A 27,872-nucleotide genomic window follows, 5' to 3' on the forward strand; every position below is an offset into this window, starting at 1 on the left:
TTAACGGTGACACCAGATGAGACCCCTGTGGTGGTTGAGGAGACAGTGCTACTTTAGACCTGGCTATAGATGTTGCTATTCTTAGCAGTGAAGATCCTCACCACTCTACAAACACTGTAACACTATCCATACTGTGTACCGGGGGAGAGAGGAGGGGAAACAAGGAAGAATGGAGGTAAACGAAAGGAACAGAGAGTGATAAACAATAAAAATAAGATCATATGAATGGCTTAGTACAGTAGTGTATTCCTGTTATTCCTACTATCTGTGTGTTACTAGTTGAATCCACTGGCCCACACGTCAGATTGCTCGTTCACTACAGGGCTGTGAGGGGGTGGCGTCTGTGTACAGATGTTGGATCTTAATTTGATCACTCTTTTGTTGCCGAGAATTGTCCTGCTTAGCAGGAAATACAACCACATTTCCTGTTGCTGCAGAATTATTTTCATGCTGTAGCAAACTGGCTCAAATTAAGATCCGACAGCTGTATGTGTATGTGTGTAATCTGTTGCACACCAAATGGCTCTCCCTATATTGGAATGGAGGACAGACAAAACCAGTCAAGTGCAAAACTAATCCACCAATCCATTTGTCTGAGTGCGACTGATGCGGTCTGTGGCCGGCGAGGGAGGTATAATTGCTCTCAGTGTTATTAGGATTAACATAGTTATTGTTCCTCATAGAGGCTGTGAAGGCTTTCATAACCCATAATATAGTGGTGTGTTCTCTCTCTCTATCTAGGATGTTTTAGATTGCACAGACACAGCAATAATTAAATGAAAAACAGTGTGTGTGTGTGTGTGTGTGTGTGTGCACGCGTGCGTGCGTGCGTGTGTTTGTCCAACGTCAGTAGCCTAACTGATTTTTATTAGCGGTAAGCTGCTGTTTGTGTTCTTCTGTGGATGCACAGATAATGCACAGTATGTCTTGGTCAGCAGCCTTTCTGTCTGAGCATATTATGAGCCTGCTGTTGTGGGTGATTGTGTATGAGGGGGTAGTAGAGGAAGGTTGAGGAGTGAGGAGGAACTGAGGCAGGTCTTAATTACACAGGGTTAGGGTCAGGCATTAGCATAGAGGTGATACCAGACAGCATTACATTAGCATGGGTTTTACTATCATTATACTCAGGCAGTATGAGAGACGTACTTGAGATGATGGAAGTCTAGGGCTCTCTATATGTGGTTTATAGGCTATACTGTGTTTTAGTGAGGTTTAACTGCTACCTTCCCCTCCCTCCTCCTCAAACCAAAAGGACTGTGTCGTTAAAATGTTAATGAGTCTGATCAGTTTAATGTCACCAAATCCATGTTCATATATGTTCATATATATAATACAATGTTGACATGAATACAGTCAGTGTGTGTGCTAATCAAATCAAATCAAATGTATTTATAAAGCCCTTCGTACATCAGCTGATATCTCAAAGTGCTGTACAGAAACCCAGCCTAAAACCCCAAACAGCAAGCAATGCAGGTGTAGAAGCACGATGAGAAGCATTTTGGCTCTTTTTTTCTATCTTTTTTTCAAAGGGGCCTTGACATCACGCCTTCCCTCTCTCTCTCTCTCCCCTTCCTTCCCTCTCTCTTTCCCCCTCTCTCTCCCCTTCCACCTCACTCTTGCTCACCCTCACCCAAATCAAATCAAGCTTAATTTATACAGCACATTTCAGACATGGAATGCAACACAATGTGCTTCCAGAAAAAAAGGTACAAATTTAAACATTAAATAAAAACTGAAATATGTACTACACAACAAACATAAGAGGATAAAAAACAAAAGAATAACAATAAAAACTGAACTACTGAAAAGCACCCTAAGGAAAAGCAAAGGTAAAAAGGTCTGTTTTAAGATCTCTTTTAAAAATGTCCACAGTTTCGGCCCCAATCAGGTTCTCTGGCGGTCTGGGGGCATAATAACTAAAGGCTGCCTCTCCATTGTAACGGCAGATCTCCTCTTCGCCTGAAGAGGAGTAAGGATCGGACCAAGATGCAGCGTGGTAAGTGTTCATGATGATTACTTTAATAAATAAACTGAACACTATAAAATACAAAACAATAAATGTGAACATGAACGAACCAGTACCGTGTGGCGACAAACACTCACACAGAAACAAACACCCACAAACCAACAGTGAAACCCAGGCTACCTAAGTATGATTCTCAATCAGAGACAACTAATGACACCTGCCTCTGATTGAGAACCATACTAGGCCGAAACAGAACCCAAACATAGAAAAACAAACATAGACTGCCCACCCCAACTCACGCCCTGACCATACTAAATAAAGACAAAACTAAGGAAATAAAGGTCAGAACGTGACATCCATGCCTTTTGGTCCTAGGCTTTGGGATAGTTAAAAGGCCACTGCCAGAGGACCTGAGTGCACAATCGTAAATTGATTTAAAAACCAATAGAAGAATCTTACAATAAATTCTAAAACTCACAAGCAGCCAGTGCAGAGACCTTAAAACCAGTGTGATGTGTGCTCTCCGTCTGGCCTTGGTCAGTACCCGTGCTAGAGCATTCTGTTTGTTTTGCAGTTGACCAATGGCTTTCTTGGGTAGACCAGACAGGAGAGCATTACAGTAGTCAAACCTGTTTGTAATAAAATCATGGATGAGTCTCTCTGTATCAGCCTGAAAGAGAAATGGTTGCACCGTGGCAATGTTCCTCAGGTGGTAAAAAGCTATTTTAGTCCTAAATTCCTAATGTGTGATTTGAAATTAAGTTCAGAATCAAAAATAACACCCAGGTTTTTTACCTGGTGTTTTATCTTTATTGCCTGTGAATTAAAATGTGTAGCCAGATTCTCTCTCTGTGCTTTGGCCCCAACAATAAGTACCTCGGTCTTGTCTTGATTTAGCGGGAGGAAGTTGTGAGCCATCCAAGTATTTAAATCACTGATACAGTCTAATAATTTATCCATGGAGCTAAAATCATCTGGCAATGATTACTAGCTGCCTCTAATTGGGAATCATACAAAACACCAACATAGAAAAATTTAACTAGAAGACAACATAGAAATATTAAACTATTATACCCCCTAGTCACGCCCTGACCTACTACACCATAGAGAAACAAGGGCTCTCTACGGTCAGGGCGTGACAGCCAAGGGGTAACATTTTTAAACTGAACAGTACTGGACCTAAAATCTAACCTTGTGGAACGCCACGTGATATGTATTTTCTCTGAGATATGTTCACCAAGGTGGCCAAAAAACTCTTGACCGGTTAAATAGGTACTTAACCAATTTAGAACTGAAGGCCAATCCACCTCTCCAGTCTGTCCAGAAAGACATCATGGTCAATGGTGTCATGCTTGACTAATACCCAGCCTAATGTTTGTTATCTTATCTCTGAAATGTGCAGCAAATTCGTCGCATTTAGATGTGGAGGAAAGTTCACATAGGTTTGCAGGGGTAGGATTTAACAGACCATCAATCGTGGAGAAGAGAACTCTGTAATTATTCTGATTATTAGTGATCAAGTTAGAAAAATGAGCCGTCTGGCATTTCGAATTGCCCTGTTTTAAATGAGAAGTTGCTCTCTCAGGATATCATAATAGACCTGCAACTTTGACTTTCTCAACTTCCACTTTGCCTTTCTGCGATTTCTCTTGAAATGATTAGTTTTCTCACTCATCCAAGGGGTTCTCTGTTTGGATGTGGCATTTTTCAACTTTACTGAAGCTATGGCATCAATGGTTGCCCTTAATTTGCCATTAAAGTTATAAACTAAATCATCACAAGAGGAAGGCAGAATTGCTGGTGGAGTATTGTTCATACACTCAATAAAATCTGTAGCAACTTCAGAGGTAAGATAGTTTTTCTTAATAATGCTTTCAGTATTAGCCTGTGCTAAGGGCAACAAGGTAGTAAAATATACAGTGTTGATCAGATAAAGCAACATCAACAATAGAGGGTACATGTATGTCAATAGAAAACCTCTTGGTAATAGCCAGATAACATTTAGACAGTATAACATGATGCTCGAAAGATCAAAAGTCGCCAAATGAAATGTCCTTACGGCTGAGAGCATGAGTAAAAATAGAGTCTGTCCTTCCACCCCTTTTCCCTTTTCTGATAGAGTATGAAATGATGTATTCTGGGGGGAGGGTTCAATAAGAGCGGCACTACAGTCTGAACACAGGCATGTTTTAGTGAGAAACATATGCAATCAACTTCCCGCTCAGTAATGAGGTCATTCACAAGAAAGGTTTTACTAGTGATTGATCTAACATGTAAAGTGCCATAATCAATGAGTCTGGGCCACTCTGCCCCTGGGGCATCTGCCTAGCGGTAACCAATTAATTAACAACCACTCTGCCCCTGGGGCATCTGCCTAGCGGTAACCAATTAATTAACAACCACTCTGCCCCTGGGGCATCTGCCTAGCGGTAACCAATTAATTAACAACCACTCTGCCCCAGGGGCATCTGCCTAGAGGTAACCAATTAATTAACAACCACTCTGCCCCTGGGGCATCTGCCTCACAGTAACCAATTAATTAGCAACCACTCTGTCCCTGGGACATCTGCCTAGAGATAACCAATTAATTAACAACCACTCTGCCCCTGGACCATCTGCCTCGCGGTAACCAATTAATTAACAACCACTCTGCCCCTGGGGCATCTGCCTAGCGGTAACCAATTAATTAACAACCACTCTGCCCCTGGGACATCTGCCTAGCGGTAACCAATTAATTAACAACCACTCTGCCCCTGGGGCATCTGCCTAGCGGTAACCAATTCATTAACAACCACTCTGCCCCTGGGGCATCTGCCTCGCGGTAACCAATTAATTAACGACAGACTGCCCGTCAGTCTCTGAAACAGTTTGCGATATTTAAATGATGGTGGTAGTGATGGAAACGACCTGCTAAACTGTGATTGCCGCAGAGGAGGGTGCCACTGGACGGCCGCTGGCTGTTGATATACACACAGGATCTGTGCTGACTCCCGTAGCTGGTAGGTCCATCTCAAGCGAGGCCAAGCTGTTTGATCTTCTCGGATAGATGGGTGACCAGACTGCCTCCTCGATCTCTTACACCTTGCGAGTGTCCAGTCTGCCATGGGCCGCAGAGTTGAGCTTCACATCTGTCTGGTGGATTGGGACAGATGAACGCCGCCCGACTCATGGAGGACGAGGCATTTAAAACTGAGATTGGGTTTGCCTGGGTTACAGCAATGTTGGTGTACAGAGAAAGTAGGTTTTCCTTTTCTCTCAGCTGAGCTAACAGCTAGAGGATCTCTTCCCTAAGCTTCTTGATGGTGATGCATTTAGGGCAGACTAATGCCTGTCCATTATCCAGTTCCACCGTATCTTCCTCTTGTGATTGTGTGGAAATAATATCACAACTGAAGCTATTGTTCCCAGCCGTGGATAAAAACACCTGTGGGCTAGCACAGCTAGCGTTAGCCTGCTCCGTTTTCATGATGGCTAGCAGCTAACTGCTACTTAACAGGAATCCGGGACACAAACTTGCCGTCCCAGCCATAAAGCTTGACGGAATCAGTAGCAAAACAAACTTTAGCTATGAATAAAAACAATTAATGAAAACAATTTCAGAAAAACAACAAGCTAAGTGTAGGAAGTATACTGTTATGTTGTACGCTCTGACCCAGACTCAGACACACGGCCAGCTCACATTTGATTGGTTTCACTGTGGTTAGCATTCTTTCTGAGGGACTGTAATGTGCAACAATAGGGCCTGTGTCTCTCTCTACCTTAGTTGTGATGCTGGGGTCTGTACTTGTCTGTGTTGCTGTGACAGTCCTGTCTCTCCCAGCCAGACGCTGCCCTGGACAGGCTGGGCTGGCGTGCTCTCGCCCCCCTGCAATAACTGTTTTGTTTGTACACTGTGATGCCTGCAGACCTTCTAATAATATGTTGTAGTGTACCACATCATCTGTGTGTGTGTGTGTGTGTGTGTGTGTGTGTGTGTGTGTGTGTGTGTGTGTGTGTGTGTGTGTGTGTGTGTGTGTGTGTGTGTGTGTGTGTGTGTGTGTGTGTGTGTGTGTGGATGGTCAGCGGGAGGTCAGTGTTCTGTACCCTGGTCATGTTCCACTCCCATCACAATTACAGGCTGATGGAAATCCATAATAACCGCTTAACTGGAGATAGTTAGTACAATGCTAATGTATCCCAGGAGTACCCCTGATCCAGCTAGCGTGGTGCGCCATGAAACAGGCTCATTAACTGTGTGTTTTTAGGGAGGGTTGGAAGAGGATGGTTCGTCTTTAGCTATCTCCTTTCCATTGGCGCTTAGACCTTGATCGACTTGACTTGGGATTATCCACCTGAGTATGTCCCAGAGGAGAGTGTGTGTGTGTGTGTGTGTGTGTGTGTGTGTGTGTGTGTGTGTGTGTGTGTGTGTGTGTGTGTGTCCACACCTGCGTTTTCTGCATACAGTGACCCTCATCCATTACCAATTAGTGGGTGATCGATAGGTTGTTGTTGTGATGCGGTGAGATTACTCAAACAGGCCTCTGCAGGACCAGTGACATTTCCCTTGCTAGGATCATGCTGACCCCTCCCTCCCTGGATAGGTGACCTTATTGTTCTGATTAGAACACAGCCCTGCTCTCCTCTATGGTATAAACAGGCCCACATAACAATCTCCCTCCCCCTCCACACTTACCTCTCTCTGCCCTCCCTCATTCCCCCTTCTTAAAAAAACTATGTAGTGCGAAAACTGCTGAATCTGACTCACAATCTGACATCTGTGGAACCTCATTTCCCTCCTCTCTGTTCTTCTGTTTCTTCTTGTTCTGAACAAGGTGAGCTGTTCTTTTATTTCAGCGGTGGTGGGATGGGAAGGGAGGGGGAGGAGAGAGGAGGGGAGTGGCTGTAGGAGCGTGACTTGGCTCTATCCTCAGATTCCCCCAAAAAACACACAACGCCTCTCTCACCCTTTCTGTTCCTTGTCTGAGCATCTTACCAGAGAGAGAGAGAGAGAGAGAGAGAGAGAGAGAGAGAGAGAGAGAGAGGGAGAGAGAGAGAGAGAGATATTATAGAAAGAGAGACTGCTGTAGTGCTCTTAACTTGTGATTCATTGTCTGCCCTCTGGTCCATTTCTGTCCATCTCTTCTCTCATCCCTCTCTCTCTAAGAAGCGTAATTACTGACCACTTAGGCTGAAAGGTCTGGCCGTAGGAACAAAGGGAGGAGCAGAGAGAGGGGGCGAGAGAGAGAGATCAAGGAATGATTCTGTTTTGTGTCAATGGCTCTAAAGCGTAGTCAGTCATTCACAGTGGGAATGTTAATGCCTCTGGACCTTTTGGCAGGCAGCCAAAACATGACGAGGGAAAACGACATTGGCTGGTTGCCACAAGGCATCTCTCTCAAAGGCTAAACATTCTCAACTTTTAAAGGACCAATGCAGCTGTTGTAATCTCAATATCAAAATGTCGTTTCTAGGTAACAATTAAAGGGATACTTGGGTATCTAGTAGATACCCATAGCATGCTAGTAGATACCCATAGCATGCTAGTAGATACCCATAGACTTCCAGTCATTGGCTAATGCTAGTTAGCATTGGCTGGGGAAACTACCTCTAACTTCCTTCATACTGGACACAGAGACATTAACATCGTATCCACAAGTTAATCGGACTCTGGGGAAGTAGATAAAGGGCATCTTTGCTAAAATCCCGAAGTATCCCTTCATGAACTTTACTGTGATTGTTTTCAATTAAAATGGTCAAAAAGCTTCTGAGCAAGGGCAATTTCTCAAGCAAGAATTTAACTAGGACTGTCTGAGTGTACTAATGCCACATTTGACATCTTATCCAGAGCGACTTACAGAAGCAGTTAGGATTAAGTGCCTTGCTCAAGGGGGCACCTTTACCTGGTCGGCTCAGGGATTTGAACCTTTCTGTTACTGGCCCAACGCTCTTAACCGCTAGGCTCCCTCTTGGTTCTTACACACACACGCACACACACACACACACAGCCATCCCTGAGATATAGCCGTTGAATTTGAGTCCGTAGCATCACATCTAGGTGATACACTGGGACGTGGTGGCAGTGAGTGGTACGGTTCTAGCAAGGGTGTAAAATGTGTTGGCAGCTGGTAGGAAGAATTTAGGTTTTAGCTAGAGTTTTGGTTCCACCAGAGGGGGAGAAGAAGCGTAAACCTGTCACACCTGTTTGCAGCCCGCTGTGCTTTTCCAGCCCACAGAACACATGCAGCCCACTGTGCTTTTCCAGCCCACAGAACATATGCAGCCCACTGTGCTTATCAGACAGCTTTTCCAGCCCTCAGAACACATGCAGCCCGCTGTACTTATCAAACAGCTTTCCCAACCCACAGAACACATGCAGCCCGCTGTGCTTATCAAACAGCTTTTCCAGCCCACAGAACACATGCAGCCCGCTGTACTTATCAAACAGCTTTCCCAGCCCACAGAACACATGCAGCCCGCTGTGCTTATCAGACAGCTTTTCCAGCCCACAGAACACATGCAGCCCGCTGTGCTTATCAGACAGCTTTTCCAGCCCACAGAACACATGCAGCCCGCTGTGCTTATCAGACAGCTTTTCCAGCCCACAGAACACATGCAGCCCGCTGTGCTTATCAGACAGCTTTTCCAGCCCACAGAACACATGCAGCCCGCTGTGCTTATCAGACAGCTTTCCCAGCCCACAGAACACATGCAGCCCGCTGTACTTATCAGACAGCTTTTCCAGCCCACAGAACACATGCAGCCCGCTGTGCTTATCAGACAGCTTTCCCAGCCCACAGAACACATGCAGCCCGCTGTGCTTATCAGACAGCTTTCCCAGCCCACAGAACACATGCAGCCCGCTGTGCTTATCAAACAGCTTTTCCAGCCCACAGAACACATGCAGCCCGCTGTGCTTATCAGACAGCTTTCCCAGCCCACAGAACACATGCAGCCCGCTGTGCTTATCAGACAGCTTTTCCAGCCCACAGAACACATGCAGCCCGCTGTGCTTTTCCAGCCCACAGAACACATGCAGCCCGCTGTGCTTATCAGACAGCTTTCCCAGCCCACAGAACACATGCAGCCCGCTGTGCTTATCAGACAGCTTTCCCAGCCCACAGAACACATGCAGCCCGCTGTGCTTATCAAACAGCTTTTCCAGCCCACAGAACACATGCAGCCCGCTGTGCTTATCAGACAGCTTTCCCAGCCCACAGAACACATGCAGCCCGCTGTGCTTATCAGACAGCTTTTCCAGCCCACAGAACACATGCAGCCCGCTGTGCTTTTCCAGCCCACAGAACACATGCAGCCCGCTGTGCTTATCAGACAGCTTTTCCAGCCCACAGAACACATGCAGCCCGCTGTGCTTATCAGACAGCTTTTCCAGCCCACAGAACACATGCAGCCCGCTGTGCTTATCAGACAGCTTTTCCAGCCCACAGAACACATGCAGGCTGTCACCATACAGGCCAGACCTGGGCACTGGGGGAGGGGAGGGGGTGAAGGCTAAGGTGGCACAGGGGAAGAGGAAGCTTGTGCTGGGCATAAGAACACCCACCCCCAGCTCTCTCAGCTGGTGCCAGTATGGGAGGGAGCATGCATGACTTGCTCTGAGGTGAGAAGAGGCAGGGAGACGAGGCAAGGAGGTTTTGAGGGAGTAGAGAAGGAGGGAAAGATTAACAGACTGATGCGGGATGGCGGTTTGAAAGCTTCGGCTCTCTTCTCCCTCTCTCCTCTCAGAGGGGGCCCTCTGATGACGTTAGTGTCCATTAAAGTTTCAACGTGTTTACACAAGGTGAACACAGCCTCCAGCCATCCACCTTCAACCCCCCCCCCCCCCCCTTCCCCTCCTCCGAGAGATGGGAGATGGAGAGAGGTTTAGAAATAGGGAACGAGAGATGGGAGATGGAGAGAGGTTTAGAAATAGGGAACGAGAGATGAGAGATGGAGAGAGGTTTAGAAATAGGGAACGAGAGATGGGAGATGGAGAGAGGTTTAGAAATAGGGAACGAGAGATGGGAGATGGAGAGAGGTTTAGAAATAGGGAACGAGAGATGGGAGATTGAGAGAGGTTTAGAAATAGGGAACGAGAGATAAGAGATGGAGAGAGGTTTAGAAATAGGGAACGAGAGATGGGAGATGGAGAGAGGTTTAGAAATAGGGAACGAGAGATAAGAGATGGAAAGAGGTTTAGAAATAGGGAATGAGAGATGGGAGATGGATAGAGGTTTAGAAATAGGGAACGAGAGATGGGAGATGGAGAGAGGTTTAGAAATAGGGAACGAGAGATAAGAGATGGAAAGAGGTTTAGAAATAGGGAACGAGAGATGAGAGATGGAGAGAGGTTTAGAAATAGGGAACGAGAGATGGGAGATGGAGAGAGGTTTAGAAATAGGGAACGAGAGATGGGAGATGGAGAGAGGTTTAGAAATAGGGAACGAGAGATGAGAGATGGAGAGAGGTTTAGAAATAGGGAACGAGAGATGGGAGATGGAAAGAGGTTTAGAAATAGGGAACGAGAGATGGGAGACTGAGAGAGGTTTAGAAATAGGGAACGAGAGATAAGAGATGGAGAGAGGTTTAGAAATAGGGAACGAGAGATGGGAGATGGAGAGAGGTTTAGAAATAGGGAACGAGAGATAAGAGATGGAAAGAGGTTTAGAAATAGGGAATGAGAGATGGGAGATGGATAGAGGTTTAGAAATAGGGAACGAGAGATGGGAGATGGAGAGAGGTTTAGAAATAGGGAACGAGAGATAAGAGATGGAAAGAGGTTTAGAAATAGGGAACGAGAGATGAGAGATGGAGAGAGGTTTAGAAATAGGGAACGAGAGATGGGAGATGGAGAGAGGTTTAGAAATAGGGAACGAGAGATGGGAGATGGAGAGAGGTTTAGAAATAGGGAACGAGAGATGAGAGATGGAGAGAGGTTTAGAAATAGGGAACGAGAGATGGGAGATGGAAAGAGGTTTAGAAATAGGGAACGAGAGATGGGAGACTGAGAGAGGTTTAGAAATAGGGAACGAGAGATAAGAGATGGAGAGAGGTTTAGAAATAGGGAACGAGAGATGGGAGATGGAGAGAGGTTTAGAAATAGGGAACGAGAGATAAGAGATGGAAAGAGGTTTAGAAATAGGGAACGAGAGATGGAGAGAAATAAATAAAGAGAAGATGAAAGAGATAAAAGCGGAGGGAGGTAGAGATGGAGCAGAAGAAAAAGCAAGGAAGACAGAGAGAAGAAGACAGAGAGAAGAAGAAAGAGAGAAGAAGGGAGAGAGAAGAAGGGAGAGAGATGAAGGGAGAGAGATGAAGGGAGAGAGATGAAGGGAGGGAGAAGAAGGGAGAGAGAAGAAGGGAGAGAGAAGATGGGAGAGAGAATAAGGGAGAGAGAAGATGGGAGAGAGAAGAAGGGAGAGAGAAGAAGGGAGAGAGAAGAAGGGAGATAGAAGAAGGGAGAGAGAAGAAGGGAGAGAGATGAAGGGAGAGAGAAGATGGGAGAGAGAAGATGGGAGAGAGAAGATGGGAGAGAGAAGAAGGGAGAGAGAAGAAGGGAGCGGTTGAGAAGTGTGTTTATGCGTGATGGTGTCGATAATCTCTCCTCGAGCGTGGTTCAGTGTGGAACGGTCCCCGAGGGGCGCGAGGTGAGGCCTTTTTTCTGGAGAGAGCACACAGGGACCTCTCCGTTGTCCACTCTGGGTGTGACAGCACATACATTTCAGCTGGAGTGGCTCGCTGCCATTATGGCTCTCACGCATTAGTGGCTGCACAAGAGTGGCCTGCCTTTTTATCCATTACAGCTCTGAGTCCATCACAGTTGCTCGACTCGCTGTCATTAGTTAACCTAGTCTGGAGGAACTGCGCGGCGGAAAGCAACCTGCTAATATTTAGCCAAGGCTATTATAATATAAAGTGAGTGTACAAAAGATTAAGAACCCCCCCCCAAGTTGGCTGGATGACCTTTTGGTGGTGGACCATTCTTGATACACACAGGAAACTGTTGAGTGTGAAGAACCTGGCACCTACTACCTTACCCTGTTCAAAGGCACTTCAATCTTTTTACTTGCCCACTCACGCCCTGAATGGCACACATACTGTACACAATCCATGTCTCAATTGTCTCTTAAAAATCATTTTTTAACCTGTCTCCTCCCCTTCATCTACACAAATTGAAGTGGATTTAACATCAATAAGGGATCATAGCTTTCACCTGGATTCACCTGGTCAGTCTATGTCATGTATAGAGCAGGTGTCCATAATGTTTTGTGCACTCAGTGTATTATAGGCACTTTACAATGGAGTGTAATTAGTTGTTCCTACCTGTGTTTGTCAAACCAAACCCTAGCTCTTTAATTCAATCAAGCCCCTCCATTCTATAGTCTTTGCTCTATATCGGTATGGCTTTTCATGAATGGATTAAGTCTAATCATCCCTGTTGTACTTCATAATCCACTTCAAGTGCCTGACTATGAAAGTTCACTCTAGTTTAATATGATCTCATGTCCTTCCTGTCTCTTGGATTCCTTGTGTAATCTCTGAACATCGTTCTGTCAGAACTGTGACCTAGGCAGCCAACCCACACCCGTCTATCCACTGTACAGGATCCTCTTACAGTGATCACCATGAAAACAGATGTAGTCCACGGAGTGCTCCAAAGCGGCATTTGACAGCGAAAGGCACCCTCCATCCTTGTTGTGTCAAAAACCTAAAAGACAATTTCCCATTGTCTCCCTCCGTGAAGTGCAACGTTTAATTTCTTCCCCGACATCCCATCGGTCTTGCGAAAGGACTTGAGTGCCGTTTCTCTAAATGCGTTTGTTCTACTCACTAGCGCTCACCTCATCTTTTTTCTCTCTCTCTCTCTCCTGAATTGTTTAAACTTAAAGTGCTCCCTCACATCGCAAACAGTTGCTGTACACCTCGAAGCGGCACACGTTTGCTGCCTGTCTCGAGTACCTATCAGGACTAAAGGCGAATGCAGAGATCTTAAAATAACATATAATATAAGTCCTTTAGGGGTTCTTATCTGTTGCGTGTTGTTTTTGATGAGTCTTCATTTCAGGCTGTATAGTGCCCCAAAGTGGAGGTCATAATACAGATGAATATGTTGAATATTACATTATATTCAATATTACAATATTATTATTTCTGCATAAATTACTCATACAATTTGATCTGATCTTTATCTTAGTCACAACAATAGGCCAACACGGTCTGCTTAAACTAACAACACACAAACAATTATACCAATTTATGCAGAAATCCAGGTAATTCCAAAGGGATCACATACTTTTTCTTGCCACTGTATTGCTAAAAGTCACCGTGTCCCAGAGAGATCTAAACGTAACGCAGGGTAAGCCTACACAAAAAACTTATTTTAAGTGTTTCTAAAATCCTCTATGGGAAAAATGTATGGTGGAAAAACGACTAGGACCATTTCCCTATTTAACTGCTTGGTTTAATGTGTATTATGACTCATACTGTGGTGCTTTATTGGTCTCATTGCTATTCTGCTGTCTTGCATGCACCTACTGTAATACAGTACAATAACATAAGCATCAATGAATATGTGAATATGCATGATGATTGAGGGTAGATGCAGAGCTCATAATGCAATCATCCCCCTAGCCCTCTGTTGTCATTATGTGACTTATAGCCAAGAAACCAGATACAGTCTTCCTCTCTCTCTCTCTCTCTCTCGCTCATACTCTCTTTCTTGTCTTCCCATCTTTCACTCTTTAGCTCTCCTTATTTCCCTCTCATTTTCTATCCCCCCCTCCTCTCTCTCTCTTCCCTCCATCTCGCTTCTCTCCTCTTCCTCTCTCAGTCCGTCTGTCAGATGTGTTGTTGAGTTATGAGGATTTGTGTGAGTATGTGAAGCGGGACAGAGTGGGGTCTGGTGACTCCGAACAATGAATAATTGGTCTGGACAGCGTTCTGCCACCTTCCAGGTCCCCTGCTGTCGTCATGATGTCGCACAAACCTTGTCTACAGCCTGTCACCTCCTCCACCCACTCAGGTGTAATGGAGTTGTCACCTGTGATCTGATCTGAAGTCAACTGTGTTTAACCCTCTAATGGTTCAGGTTAGGATTGTTGGGAGGGTAATCTGATTCTAGACCTGTGTTCAGTGGGGCAATTTCAACTTGGAGCAACAACACACCTCAGTCGCAGACACACTGCCTTCCTCTCCCCCTCCCCTCCATGATTCGCTTTCTCTCTCCATCTTTTTATTCCCTCTCTAAATCAACTCCTCTCCCCCTGCGGATCTCTGCATTTAGTCATTTACGGCGAAGGTGGGGAATAGCAGGAGCGTTGCATGCTTAAAGCACCTGAGACGTGTTCCAATTTGGTGTGGGCAATAAATTGTGTGTACGTCGGGCAGGCAACTGTGTCCCTCGTTATCTGTAGTGCTGACAGGGCAGAGAGACAGAGATGGGCATTGAGGTGTGTCAGTCCAGCCAGCTGAGGGACCAGACACAGTCTGAGTCTCACAGTTTCGCTCTGACTTAAAGGACTAGTTCACTATTTTACAACTTGATGTTAGATGGTTTCTCACCCTGAAAGTATTCTATGGCCAGGAGAAACTGGAATCCGTGGTTCCGTTCCCCTAACCCTAACTTTAGCCACCGCTAGCAAAGAATCTATGGAAGTGATGGGGGCATGTGAGCCTGTATTTTTTTTATGGCCAAATCCCCTTTACGTAACATCAAATCAAATATGTAATTGATTTCAGCTGATTTGAACATTTTTCAAAACATGCTCACATGCCACCTTCACTTCCATAGATTTTTAGGTAGTGGTGGCTAAAGTTAGCTGAAGTTTGTAATGGCCGTTTTAGAGAAAATTGAACCATTTGTCCTGGTCCATAGACGACTTTCAAGGAAGGAACCATCTAACATCAAGTTGTAAAATAGTGAACTAGTCCTTTAACTGCTGGGCTAGCTGTTTTTTATGCCTTGTTGCAGAAAAGAGAAGGAACTCAAGAGAGAAGCTATGGCAATATAAATGTGTAGCTGTTGAGATTAGAGTTGCAAAGCTATCGGTAATTTACCAACGTTCATGGAATCTTCAGTAATTTTGGTAATTAACAGAAAATCTTTGGCAATCTTATCGGAACTTTGGTCATTTATACTTGAATACCTTGAAAAAATATATTAATATATATAGTATTAATTTATTATATTGGAGTCCATATTGTCCATGAGTTTCTAGTAGACTATATTGTTCAAGAGAAAATAGCCTAATTACTATATTGTTCAAGAGAAAATAGCTTAATTACTGAAAAAAAGCATCTAAACAACAATGGCATTATTTTTATTCACTCTGCAACTCTTCCAACTATTGACTTCTTTCACAACTTCCACCAGTTTGACGCCAAAACATTGACAACAAATACATATTGACATAGTCAATAAATAAAAAGTTAGTAAAATAATATATAAAGGATATTTCATGCTGAAACCTTCATATTAAACACCAATGGTATTCACTAAATGTATGGTTTATATGTAGGATGTTTTACATTTTTAAATCATATATTTCATATATTTTACATGTGTTAAGGCCACGCAGAAGGGCGAGAGATGATTACCGACACCTGTGATAATCTGAAATACCCAAACGGGCCACTAGATGTCTTGTGATAGATTACATAAAATCCTTGAAAGATACCAACATTCTGGTAGTTTACTGTTAAACTTTCAGAGTTTCCAGTAATAAACTCTCCCTTTGCAACCCTAGTTGATAGAGTGAGAGTGAGTCTCAGCCTTTTTGAATAAATAATGTTGATACTATTCTGTATATTCTAACTATGATGTCTGTACGAGAGACAGGGAGAGAGGGAAGGAGAGAGAGGCAGGCGAGAGGATGTTAAACTGAGAAGTATCAGGACCCTAACAATAAAACGTTGAGTTCTCTCCACTTTGGTACAGGGTTAAAGGGCCTGAGGGACCATGCAGACCCGGGCCTATATTTCTCCCCCTCCCACAGGAGGCCTCTCCTGGCTTGGCTACTTTAGTTAATTACCATCCCCTGCCTTCCCTCTAATAAGCAGTAGCCTTCAGTTGGATGTAATCAGCCTGAAGTGGGCTTCCATCTTCTACTCCTACGCCGATCCTGATCTCTCCTGTCACACTGATGACTCAGGTCACAACTTAGAATTATAACTCATGAAGTTAATGAGCAAACTCTCTCAAACTTCACTGGTCGTATCCTTACGGGGCAGGGTAAATGTCAATTCTATTTACATTCAGTCAATTCAGGAGATAAACTGAAATTCCAATTCAAAAATGAAAATGTGCCATTTATTTTCAATTAATCTTCCATCAACACCATCATTCCACATGAATTCTACTCCTTTCGTATTATCTCCTGTCTGTCCTCTGTAGGCTGGTGGCAGTGCAAAACTGCAGATAGATGTGTCCATTCTGTTAAGGGTTTATAAGGTCTGCAGACACAAGATAGATGTGGAGCACTGCGGCTGGGTGACTGATTCACTCCTATTAAAACAAAGACATATTACACAAACTCAGCATTCCAATTATATTTCACCCAGGAAAGAACACTCCGCAGATAGGCTCCTGTTTGGAGTCTGATGTGCTTGTCATCTTAATGAATCTAATGAATGGCTTTCTACACTGTTCAGGGAAAAAATGTGCCACTTGATGTTTTTCTAGCAACTCATTTCGCACTTCGTTAACGGCTAACGTTGTTCATCATATCAAATGGTACATTGATAGAATCAGGTGTTAATCGTCAACCTAAATGTAAGCAGCTTTCCTCAGCTAACCCATCCTGCATGAAACAACATGAAACACACACACACACACAACCCTACCCGCTTTCTCTAAACTCACATGGTTTTAACACAGAGGCAATTGTCACATGGTTAGGCTGAATACCTGTCTTTCACATACACTGTTGATTTTCAGTACCAGTGAGTCGTTTAGCCAGTCAAAGATCAGATCTCCATTGTGGACATCTGACATTCATCAATGACAGCCTGCCTCCCTCTCCCAATGCTCCCACAGGGTTTTGGTATTTGGTATCTTGGGGTAGAGGTAGTTGGTATCTGGGGACCGTTGCTCTGTAGCAGTTTCGGGTCTGGATTTTTTTTAGCCATCCGCCTAACAAGACATGGCAGGAGATTGTGACCTGAGAGGAGAGGGTTGTTAGAGTCCCCATGTGGGATTTAGTGTCTCCTAACCTAACTCAACTTAGTGTCTCCTAACCTTCCCCACTCAAGGCTTGAGGGTTGTACCACAGCCATGTCCAGTCCTGTTTTTGACGGTTCAGTGTCTGTTGTGTGGTTCAACTCGTCTTACTTCAAGGGGGTTCTTTTTATTCCTGCTCTTCTGACATGAAAGAAAAAGAGAGAGAGAGAGAGAGAAAGAGAGAGAGAGAGAGAGAGAGAGAGAGAGAGAGAGAGAGAGAAAGGGAGACTGTTCACCCTGTGTGGAAGCCTCCAAGGTCACTGTCTGTGTTCCTCCGTCAGAGTGGGTGAGTTCCTGACGAGGCAGACAGCTTCCATTTCTCAACGACTGTCAGGCGGTCTGTTTTTTAAATGCCTGTGAGACGGATATAAGCAGAGGAATGAATATGTTCTCTGTTTTTCCGAGTATTACCTGAAAGTTTTTTTTTCTAGCCCTTATCTCTCTGTCAGTAATAGGACCTCAGTGATATCTGTCAGATAGATAGTTTCACCATGCAGCCCACCTTTGGGTGATTGGCAGATAGGCAGTTCCAGGTAGATCTGGGATGAATTCTATGCCCCTCCGAGCGCCCATATGACGGGTGAGGCCTGTTGGCTGGCAGTTTCATAGCCACCTCACTGTTCATTGGCACTGCAGGGCACAGTGATAGAAACACAACAGGGTTGAGGTGCCTGGGGTGAGCCGTACTGTGTGATGTTGACTGGTGAACTTCCTTTGACCGCCGGTCCTAAATCAAAAAGTACAGTAAAAGTAATCTGCAGTACGGTCTTCTTTTGAAGATTGGTTGAAGACATCGATCAAAAGCCTTCTGAGTGAACTGACATGGACATCTCTATCATGTCGTTGAAGATCTTCTCTGACGCTTCACAGATGTTTTCTGGTCCAATTTGTAAAGGGCAGAGAGGCATTTTGGATCAAATAATTGCTACGGCCTTTACTTGAAGGGAGGTAATAAAGGAACTTCAAGAAGGTTGGGTATCGCAGTTGAGGGTGTGGGGTTGTAAGTGTGGGGGGGTACGTAGAGGACTAAAACACACTAGATTAGCCTCCTGTTGACAAGCTAATTGCCTGGTGAGAGTGTTAACTCACCCACATCACGTTCCTCACTGGATGAGGAACCCAAAAGTGTCCCAGCTTCCCTAAAGGCATTTAACTATCTGGTAGCTCACTGCCTCTGTGACCAATTGGCGTTTGGGGGATCTGTCTGATGAGAAGTGGGGGAAGCGGGAAATATGGGAATGGGGGGGGGGGGGGGGTGTGAGGGGGAGATAGCGATAGGGCCCCCGCTGCATCTCAATTTGGGGAGATCCCTGATGGTGGTGTCCCCTCTGTAGCGAGGAGAGTGTCTCAGTGAGGGGTCTTTGAAGTAGTGCTCTTTCATTACCAGGACGTAATCCTTTGTGCTGCTATTATATATTTATATATCTGCACACCGCTCCCATCCTCCTCCAATAAACTATGTTTAGAGGTTTAAATCTGGGCCGTGCAACATATGTGTGTTATAGGTGGTTGTAATGCTCTGAGTCTTAATTTGATACCCATGTCTGAAAATGCTGTACTGAACAAAATTATAAACACAACATGCAACAATTTTTAAGATTTGACTGACTTACTGTTAATATAAGGAAATCAGTCAATTGAAATACATGAATTAGGCCCTAATCTATGGATTTCACATGACCGGGCAGGGGTGCAGCCAGGCTCACCCACAATGAGTTTTCCCCCACAAAAGGGCTTTATTACAGACATAAATACTCCTCAGCATCCCCCCTGAACCTCCACAGATGATCCCGCAGGTGAAGAAGCCTGATGTGTAGCTTCTGGGCTGGCATGGTTACACGTGGTCTGCGATTGTGAGGCCGGTTGGACGTACTGCCAAATTTTCTAAAACAATGTTTATTTCAATTCTCTGGCAACAGCTCTGGTGGACATTCCTGCAGTCAGCATGCCAATTGCACGCTCCCTCAAAATTTGAGATATCAGTGGCATTGTGTTGTGTGACAAAACTGCACATTTTAAAGTGGCCTTTTATTGTCCCCAGCACAAGGTGCACCTGTGTAATAATTATGGAGTTGAATCAGCTTCATGAGATGCCACATCTGTCAGGTGGATGTATTATCTTGGCAAAGGATAAATTCTCACTAACAGGAATGTAAATACATTTTTCCCCGACATTTGAGAGAAATAAGCTTTTTGTGCGTATGGAAAATGTGTTGGATTTTTTTTTCAGCTCATGAACCATGGGACCAACACTTTACATGTTGCGTTTATATTTTTGTTCAGTGTATATTTCCAGTTCCAATCATAAAACATGTCAGAGGAATAACAGGTTTGTGTTAACCCTGTCTCAACCTTGTGAGTGCAGCTGTCCATATGTGCATTCAACAGTGGTAAATCTCAGATGACATTTTACCCACTGAGCACAGACATCAGTTCAACTACGACTTGTGAACTCGATGTGAAATCAACAAAACATTTCACCATGTCATTGGATTAAGGTTAAAAGATGGGTGAAAAAAAGACTAAATGCCCTTACGGTGATGATTTTTTTTGCAAAACCAATTAGTTTCCCACGTTGATTCAACGTCCTCACATTGATTTTTGGGATTAAAAGGACTTGGATATAATATTGATTCAACCAGTTTTTTCCCAGTGGATGTTCTTTACTACTTTTGGATAGAGGTAGTGCACTTTATGGAGAATAGGCTTTGGCCAAAAGTGAGATGGAGAATGAGATGTCAGAGGACTCTAGCCAAAAGTAGAGCACTATATAGAATAGGGTGTGATTTAAGACACAGCCAATGAATTCTGTGGACAGTGCTGCCCAGTGCCACCCTACTGCATGGCAGTCTAGCAAAAGACTGAGACTAAACAGAGCTTGGTAACAAAACAGACCACAACCCTCTGGGCCAAAACACGGGTCTGTCCAGAAGACTAGATCTATTTTTATGATCCTCAACACAGCACTTCAGTTACAAAGGACATGACAGCAGTATCCTTGAGATGTCCAAGGCTGCTTATAGCTTATGTATTCACAGTGTGACAGAAACTGTTCCAAACCTATTCAGAGCACCAGGGCATCTTGAATTATTCAACTAGATATAGTGTTGGGCTCTTTCTTTCTCGTCTCTCGCTCTCGCTCTCTCTCTCTCTCTCTCTCTCTCTCTCTGCCTATATTTCTCTCTCTGGCTCTTTCCCTCAATATACCATTCGCAAGGTCAGTGAGTGCAGAAGGCAGGGCTACTGTTCTGTCGTCAGTTTGTCCTCAGAGCAGCCTGCTGGGATAGAGCGCTGGAGAAGTTGAGACGCCGCTGTGGCAGGGAGCTTCTTTGCTTGTGTGTGAGCGTTAAGTTGAATGCACTGGAAAGCAGAGATACGTGCGAGGCTGACTTGTGCGGACGACAAAAACGCGCGGAGAAAGACACGTTCACATTCTCTCGCCAATCACTCTGTGAGTTTGTGATTGCATGCGCTGAACAGTAGAAGCGACGTTTGACGTCTGTACCGGGAAAGAAGAGAGGAGAGGCGATCTGGGAGCGCGCAATTATTTTTTAACTCATCTATTTTAACGTGTCTTTTTTTTTAAACTCATTCTCGGGAGGGCTCAAGGGTTGGGCTCCGCGGCGGATACACACAGAGCAATGACTGGACTGGCATACGCTCTCAACAATCTACCGGCTTTCTCTAATATCTCCGGGTAGCGGATAATATCCTTACCATCTCCCGAGTGTACTGACAAATAAAGACCCAATTGTTGACTGGTATTGACTTTAAAATGTCTTGAGACAAGAGATCTTACAGAGAAAATGACAGTAAGTATTGGTGCTGCGTTTGTTGTTATGACTATTCAACCCATAGGCTGGGCTATTTGCGTTACCTTAATTTAGGTCTTCTATAGGTCATCGGCCATACTACATTTATTTAGAATAGGATGTTTTCTGTCATTCAGACATTTTAATATAGGGCGTTTGCAGGTTAGTAGACTATCATTAGTACAGTCGGTGCTTGAGCTGGTTTACTATAGGATATAGTCTTATTCAATAGCCTATATCAGCCTAACCATGGAGGGGTAAACATTGTTTATTGATATGTAGTGCAGTGTGGTCTATTGATAGGAAACCTGTCGTCAGTGTGGACTCGTTATTTTGGTTGTCATCTGCGTTGTTAAATTGGATGGTACTGTCACCGCTGTTGCCGGGGGATATGAGGTTTTCCCGTTACTTTTTTGGGAACATTACATCATTTGAGGATGAATGACTCTGCAGATGGCTATTTCCGCTCTCTGTTTATGAAGTTGATACAGTATTTACCTGCATTAAAGGCTTGTATTAATTGGCATCGACTGAACACACTTTACCACAGCGGGTAGGCTATTGCTCAGAGCAGAGGTTTGGGTAACCTAAATGACACCATGAGGCATGGGCGTTAAATGTAATGACCATTTAGCCTAATAAGCAAGTGCAAACTGGTTTTGTAGCTCATTCAAAAGTACATTAAAACGACAGGGGTTTATTATTGTGGCCAGTGTCCCCTCCAAGACACGAATTAAACCCAAAACACCCGCCTTGCTGTCGGGGTGGGGTTCCGCGCAGCTGTCAATTTGCATGTATTGTACGGCCAAATCCACCCAGTGTAGGCTACGAGGTTAATCGGAGAGAGGATGAACCAAAGCGGGGCCCACCGCTCCCCCGCCCGGATGTCTTGACGGGATTTTTCTCCTTCTGAATCACTTTAAATAATAAGGCTACACATTTTACACGGACTCAAATGAACCGACGCCAAACATTGTATTAATATGATAATACAGGAGCTGGAAGCGTCACTTTAATTCCGACGTGTTTGATAGGCCTAGAGCTGTTCTATTCTTTTTAGAATTATACAGGCTTCGCTACACTCATTCCCACCAATTGAGCCGTTGCCCTTTTAACGACTCGCAGGTTGAGATTTAAAACGGATTCCCACGGCTTCACCACTATAGGCTAAAGTGGTAGCCTACTTTAATGGCTGGAGCTAAAGGAAACACGCCATGATCCCTTATCTAGCTTCTTAGTTATAATGTACAGAGTAGGCTAATATAATCGTTTTTTAATAATCTTGGAATGGCAGGCAGACTTTCGAATAAAAGCAACCGGATGGATCATTGTAGCCACATTGTAACGAACGCGCACCACTCTTTAAACGCCTGCGCATGGATTCGTGACCTCGTGTAGGCGATGTGTCACATGTAGCCTACACAACATTCTGATCTCGAATCTTAATCATAAACGTGACTGGACTCGGGGATATGGGGCGAGGTGCAGGATGCGCGCATATGTCCCCCCGCCTAGATGTCAACTAGCCCACTACGACATTGACACGAGGTGCAAGCTATCAATCGGTGTGTCAACCCCCTTTTCAGATGTTGTCCTTGTTAAAATAGTCCACATTCACAATATAAAATCAATGTAACGAAACATTCCCATTTTGCAGAGAGTGTGAGTTACAGTGAGCCACTATTGCCAACAGCTCGACTGTTGCCGGCCTGACCCCCCCCCAGATTATACTGGTTTGTCTGGGTCTGGGAGAAGAAATGAAATAGAAGTCCCGGTGGATGTAGGGAGGGGGTGTCAGAAAGGATTAGAACAATCTATCAAACATGGATCTTTACTATAAAGAGATTGTATGGTTGTTGCCTAGAATGAGCAAAGAATTATAAAGATACTGAAATAGTTTTTAAATCCAAGTCTCTGGATGGAACAATGGTCCACGTTCCATAAAAAAAAAGGTTCATTAGGTCTGAATGAAGTTGTGTTCTGTATAGTTACACTGCGTCAATAAATTGAACCTCTCTAAGGAGTTGACTCACAGTTTTGAATTCAACTGGCGACTAACATCAGTGATGACACAGACATAAAGTTAGGTGTGCTGTGTATAGATTAGGTGCTGGTATCATTTAATCTGCAGGTCTGCTTATAAACTGCATATTAACCGTTATTACATAGTTATAAGCAGACCTTAAATATTAACTAGTGGATACCATGTTTATGTCTCTGTGTCCAGTATGAAGGAAGTTAAGAGGTCGTTTCCCCAGCCAATGCTAACTAGCGTTAGCGCAATTCTTGGAAGTCTATGGGTATCTACTAGCATGCTAAGTATCCCTTTAAGATAAGTCTTACCGAATGTGGTTGGTGGAAAAAATGGTTACTGTTGAGGTGCTTGTCTCTGTTGGTGGTTGTACTGATTGTTTTTAATGTCAGGGTTTGCCATTTTTGTATTCAAATGTATTGCAATCATTTAATCAACACTTTGTGAACTCCATTCTTTGGTGTATTTCAAAATGAACAGGCCACAAGAAAAATGAAGGACAATAAACACCATCAATCAATCAGTCTTAGTGTGTTGGATGCATAACAATTAGTTTTTTCCAGTTGTGACTTTGAATAAATTGCTGCTGCTTGTTTTTCATTAACTTTTAAAAGTGATGCCAGGCGCTGTGTTAATGCAGCCGCTGAAAATAAGAGGTGAAAACACCCAAAGAGGTTCAGGTCACGCTGAGATTTGTGGAGGCCCATAAACAAGGTGGGCATTTTCATTAAGTTGGTAATCAATCAGACAGTGATTACTCTGGCACTGGACAACAACAACAACACACACTGTGGCCTCACACTGCAGACAGTCAAGGTTAGACAGCCACCCTGGACTCATCCGTTTAAGTCACTCACAGCCACTGCAATGCATGTTATATATAAAGCCATGGCAGTGGCATTCACCTCGGGACGATTGGAGAAAGATATTGGTATTCCTCACATTGACCATTATTGTTGGGAAGACTTTGCCAAAGACACAGATAAGGAAATACATTGTGACAGCATCTGCCTCTGATTAACAATCGGAAATGGGAAACTATGTGATACGTGTGATGATAGGAGAAATCACTGCTCTCTCTCTCTCTCTCTCTGGCTCAGCTGTTACAATGCAAACCTCAGATATGAACAAACAGGAGGAGAGAGTCAGTCTGAGAGGAGAGGAGAGATTGGGTCTGGGAGGAGAGGAGAGTGGGTCTGGGAGGAGAGAGTGGGTCTGGGAGGAGAGAGAGTGTGTCTGGGAGGAGATAGTGGGTCTGGGATGAGAGGAGAGGTTGTCTCAGGGAGGAGAGGAGATAGTGTATCTGGGAGGAGAGTAGAAGTTGTCTCAGAGAGGAGAGATTGTGTCCGGGAGGAGAGAAGAGAGTGTATCTGGGAGGAGAGGAGAGGTTGTCTCAGGGAGGAGAGGAGAGAGTGTATCTGGGAGGAGAGGAGAGGTTGTCTCAGAGAGGAGAGATTGTGACCAGGAGGTGAGGAGAGGTTGTCTCAGGGAGTAGAGGTTGTCTCAGGGAGGAGAGGAGAGGAGCAGTTGTCTCAGGGAGGAGAGGAGAGGTTTTCTCAGAGAGGAGAGGGTGTGTCTGGGAGGAGAGGAGAGGTTGTCTCAGAGAGGAGAGAATGTGTCTGGGAGGAGAGGTTGTCTCAGGGAGGAGAAGAGAAGAGAGTGTGTCTGGGAGGAGAGGAGAGGTTGTCTCAGGGAGGAAAAGAGAAGAGAGAGTGTGTCTGGGAGGAGAGATTGTCTAAGGGAGGAGAAGAGAAGAGTGAGTGTGTCTGGGAGGAGAGGAGAGGTTGTCTCAGGGAGGATAAGAGAAGGGAGAGTGTGTTTGGGAGGAGAGGGGAGGTTGTCTCGGAGAGGAGAGGAGAGAGTGTGCCTGGGAGGAGAGGAGAGGTTGTCTCAGGGAGGATAGGAGAGGTTGTCTCAGGGAAGAGAGGAGAGGTTGTCTCAGAGAGGAGAGATTGTGTCCTGGAGGAGAGGTTGTCTCAGGGAGGAGAGGAGAGAGTGTATCTGGGAGGAGAGGAGAGGTTGTCTCAGGGAGAAGAGGAGAGAGTGTATCTGGGAGGAGAGGAGAGGTTGTCTCAAGGAGGAGAGATTGTGTCCGGGAGGAGAGGTTGTCTCAGGGAGGGGAGGAGAGGTTGTCTCAGGGAGGAGAGGAGAGGATGTCTCAGGGAGGAGAGGAGAGAGTGTGTCTGGGAGGAGAGGAGAGGTTGTCTCAGGGAGGACAAGAGAAAAGAGAGTGTGTCTGGGAGGAGAGGAGAGGTTGCCTCAGGGAGGAGAGGAGAGATTGTCTCAGGGAGGAGAGGAGAGGTTGTCTCAGGGAGGAGAGGAGAGATTTTCTCAGAGAGGAGAGTGTGTCTGGGAGTAGAGGAGAGGTTGTCTCAGGGAGGAGAAGAGAAGAGAGTGTGTCTGGGAGGAGAGGAGAGGTTGTCTCAGGGAGGATAAGAGAGGAGAGGAGAGGAGGAGAGGTTGTCTCAGAGAGGAGAGAGTGTTCCTGAGATGAGAGGAGAGGTTGTCTCGGGGAGGAGAGGAAAGGATGTCTCAAGGAGGATAGGAGAGGTTGTCTCAGGGAGGAGAGGAGAGGTTGTCTCAGGGAGGAGAGGAGACGTTGTCTCAGGGAGGAGAGGAGAGGTTGTCTCAGGGAGGAGAGGAGAGAGTGTGTCTGGGAGGAGAGGTTGTCTCAGGGAGGAGAGGAGAGGTTGTCTCAGGGAGGAGAGGAGAGGTTGTCTCAGGAAGGAGAGGAGAGGTTGTCTCAGGGAGGAGAGGAGAGAGTGTGTCTGGGAGGAGAGGTTGTCTCAGAGAGGAGAGAGTGTGTCTGGGAGGAGAGGTTGTCTCAAAGAAGAGAGATTGTGTCTGGGAGGAGAGGTTGTCTCAGGGAGGAGAGGAGAGAGTGTGTCTGGGAGGAGAGGTTGTCTCAGAGAGGAGAGAGTGTGTCTGGGAGGAGAGGTTGTCTCAGAGAGGAGAGAGTGTGTCTGGGAAGAGAGGTTGTCTCTGGGAGGAGAGAAGAGGATGTCTCAAGGAGGATAGGAGAGGTTGTCTCAGGGAGGAGAGGAGTGGTTGTCTCAGAGAGGAGAGGAGAGGAGAGAGTGTGTCTGCGAGGAGAGTAGAAAGTGCGTCAGAGAGGGACTGAAACGGTGCCAAGGAAATTAATGTAGAGGAAGGAAGTTCTACCGGGGCAGGAAGTGTTCTGTGGTTGTTGGTCTCAAACCACAACAGTAATCTCTGTATGCACACTTCCCTAAATTCTCTGTTTGTGTCCCTCTCTTCCTCTCCCTCTCTCTTTCAACCTCTATCTTTATCTCAATATCATCATTTCTCTTTCCAACCACATTGTTTCTTACCTCTATTTATATCTCTTTTTCTCCATTCCTCCTCTCTCCCACCTTTCTCTCCATCCCTGTTTCTCTCTCCACTGCAGGACTACCGGGAGGATGGCATGGACTTGGGGAGCGACGCCTCCAGTCGCTCCAGCTCCGAGTCCAACTCCAACAAGGTGACACCCTGTTCTCCCTCCTTAGACCTGGCATGCCTGGAGGACTACAAGTCCTCCCCATCCCTGGAACTGGCAACCTTAGAAGGGGACTACAAATCCTCTCCCTCCCTGGATCTGGCAACCCTGGAGGATGAGGACTATGAGGAGGATGAGGACTACCAGGAGTACAAGAAGAAGGTGATTGAGGAGTGGAAGAGCGAGTACGGGGACGACTACAGCTCCCAGCAGGCCCCTGGCCAGGAGGAGGGTGGGGTTGTGGTAGGTGCGCCAGGCGGAGGCTTCAGGAAGCCAGTGAACAGCCGCAGCCTGGCCGAGGAGTTCCAGGATGTGAAGCCTCCACCCCTTCCTGCTCACAGTGGACACACAGCCACCTTCGCTGCTGCCGTGCCTGAGGAACTGAAACAGAATGGCAACCTGATCCTGCCCCACTCCCCTACCAGGCCAGTACCCAGGGGCACGGGGGCCACCAAGCCCAGCCACAGGCGCTCCAGCCGGGTCAGAGGCGGAGTTGGAGGAGGGGGTGTTGGTGGAGGAGGAGGAATAGGAGGACGGATGGGGGGATACAGAGAGGAGGAGATTGTGGAGGAAGAGTCCCTGCCCACCATGGACTGGGCAGCTCTGGAGAGACACCTGGCGGGGCTGCAGAGCAGAGAGCAGGAGAACCAGAACCTCAATCACAACCACAGCCTGGGAAAGACCGCCTACACCTCAGTGAGTGGAGACGTTTGTCCGTGTGTATGCAGGCATGTCTGTGTGTGTTTGCGATTTCTGAGACTTGGTGTTGGATGGTGTAGGATGAAGCATGGAAGCGTGTCAGTTGTGAGGATGTCAATCATGGTGGTGGATGGTGTAGGATGAAGCATGGAAGTGTGTCAGTTGTGAGGATGTCAGTCATGGTGGTGGATGGTGTAGGATGAAGCATGGAAGCGTGTCAGTTGTGAGGATGTCAGTCATGGTGGGACAAATCAAGCCAAATATTGTATGAAGTGGTGCGTGAAAATCCCTCAGACATGGAAAGAGGTTGTGGGTCACTGGGCCTGTGCTATTGTTGGTTTCACAGATAGTAGAACGCTGGTATTTATACGGGCAATAATTGCAACAGCACAATATATCTCCAGACTCCAGGTTCTAAAGGACTCCCACCCTGCTGTGTGTGTGTGGGTTGTTGAACATGTTCACTGTCTTGTTTTCCTGCTTTCTCTGTGATCCCTGAGGATTGCGTCATGCGGTAATCCGACAGTTATCTGTGTCAGGTGGACTTGGGGAATATTATATGTGTGCAGGAATGCTGGGATAAGGAGAGATTAGTGGGGTAATGTGGCACTAAGCTATGTGCTGCTGCTAGCTGTGTGCTGCTGCTAGCTGTGTGCTGCTGCCAGCTATGT

General features: G+C 45.5%; 1 protein-coding gene across 2 annotated transcripts in view; it reads left to right on the forward strand.

Moving 5' to 3' along the window:
• Positions 1-27,872, forward strand: part of LOC110503785 (schwannomin-interacting protein 1) — a 320,215-nt gene that overhangs the window by 234,622 nt on the left and 57,721 nt on the right. Inside the window, exons 1-2 of one of the 2 annotated variants that reach the window (XM_036961847.2) lie at positions 20,194-20,971; positions 26,413-27,198. In XM_036961847.2, the coding sequence (XP_036817742.1) occupies positions 20,966-20,971; positions 26,413-27,198 (792 nt within the window). In that variant the 5' untranslated portion in view covers positions 20,194-20,965. Of the gene's footprint in view, positions 1-20,193; positions 20,972-26,412; positions 27,199-27,872 lie in introns of those variants that run through there. The other variant, XM_036961845.2, reaches the window with a different exon arrangement.

This window comes from Oncorhynchus mykiss, chromosome 24, assembly GCF_057628025.1.
Source record: "Oncorhynchus mykiss isolate SJ-2025 chromosome 24, ASM5762802v1, whole genome shotgun sequence".
NCBI classification, from domain to species: Eukaryota; Metazoa; Chordata; class Actinopteri; order Salmoniformes; family Salmonidae; genus Oncorhynchus; species Oncorhynchus mykiss.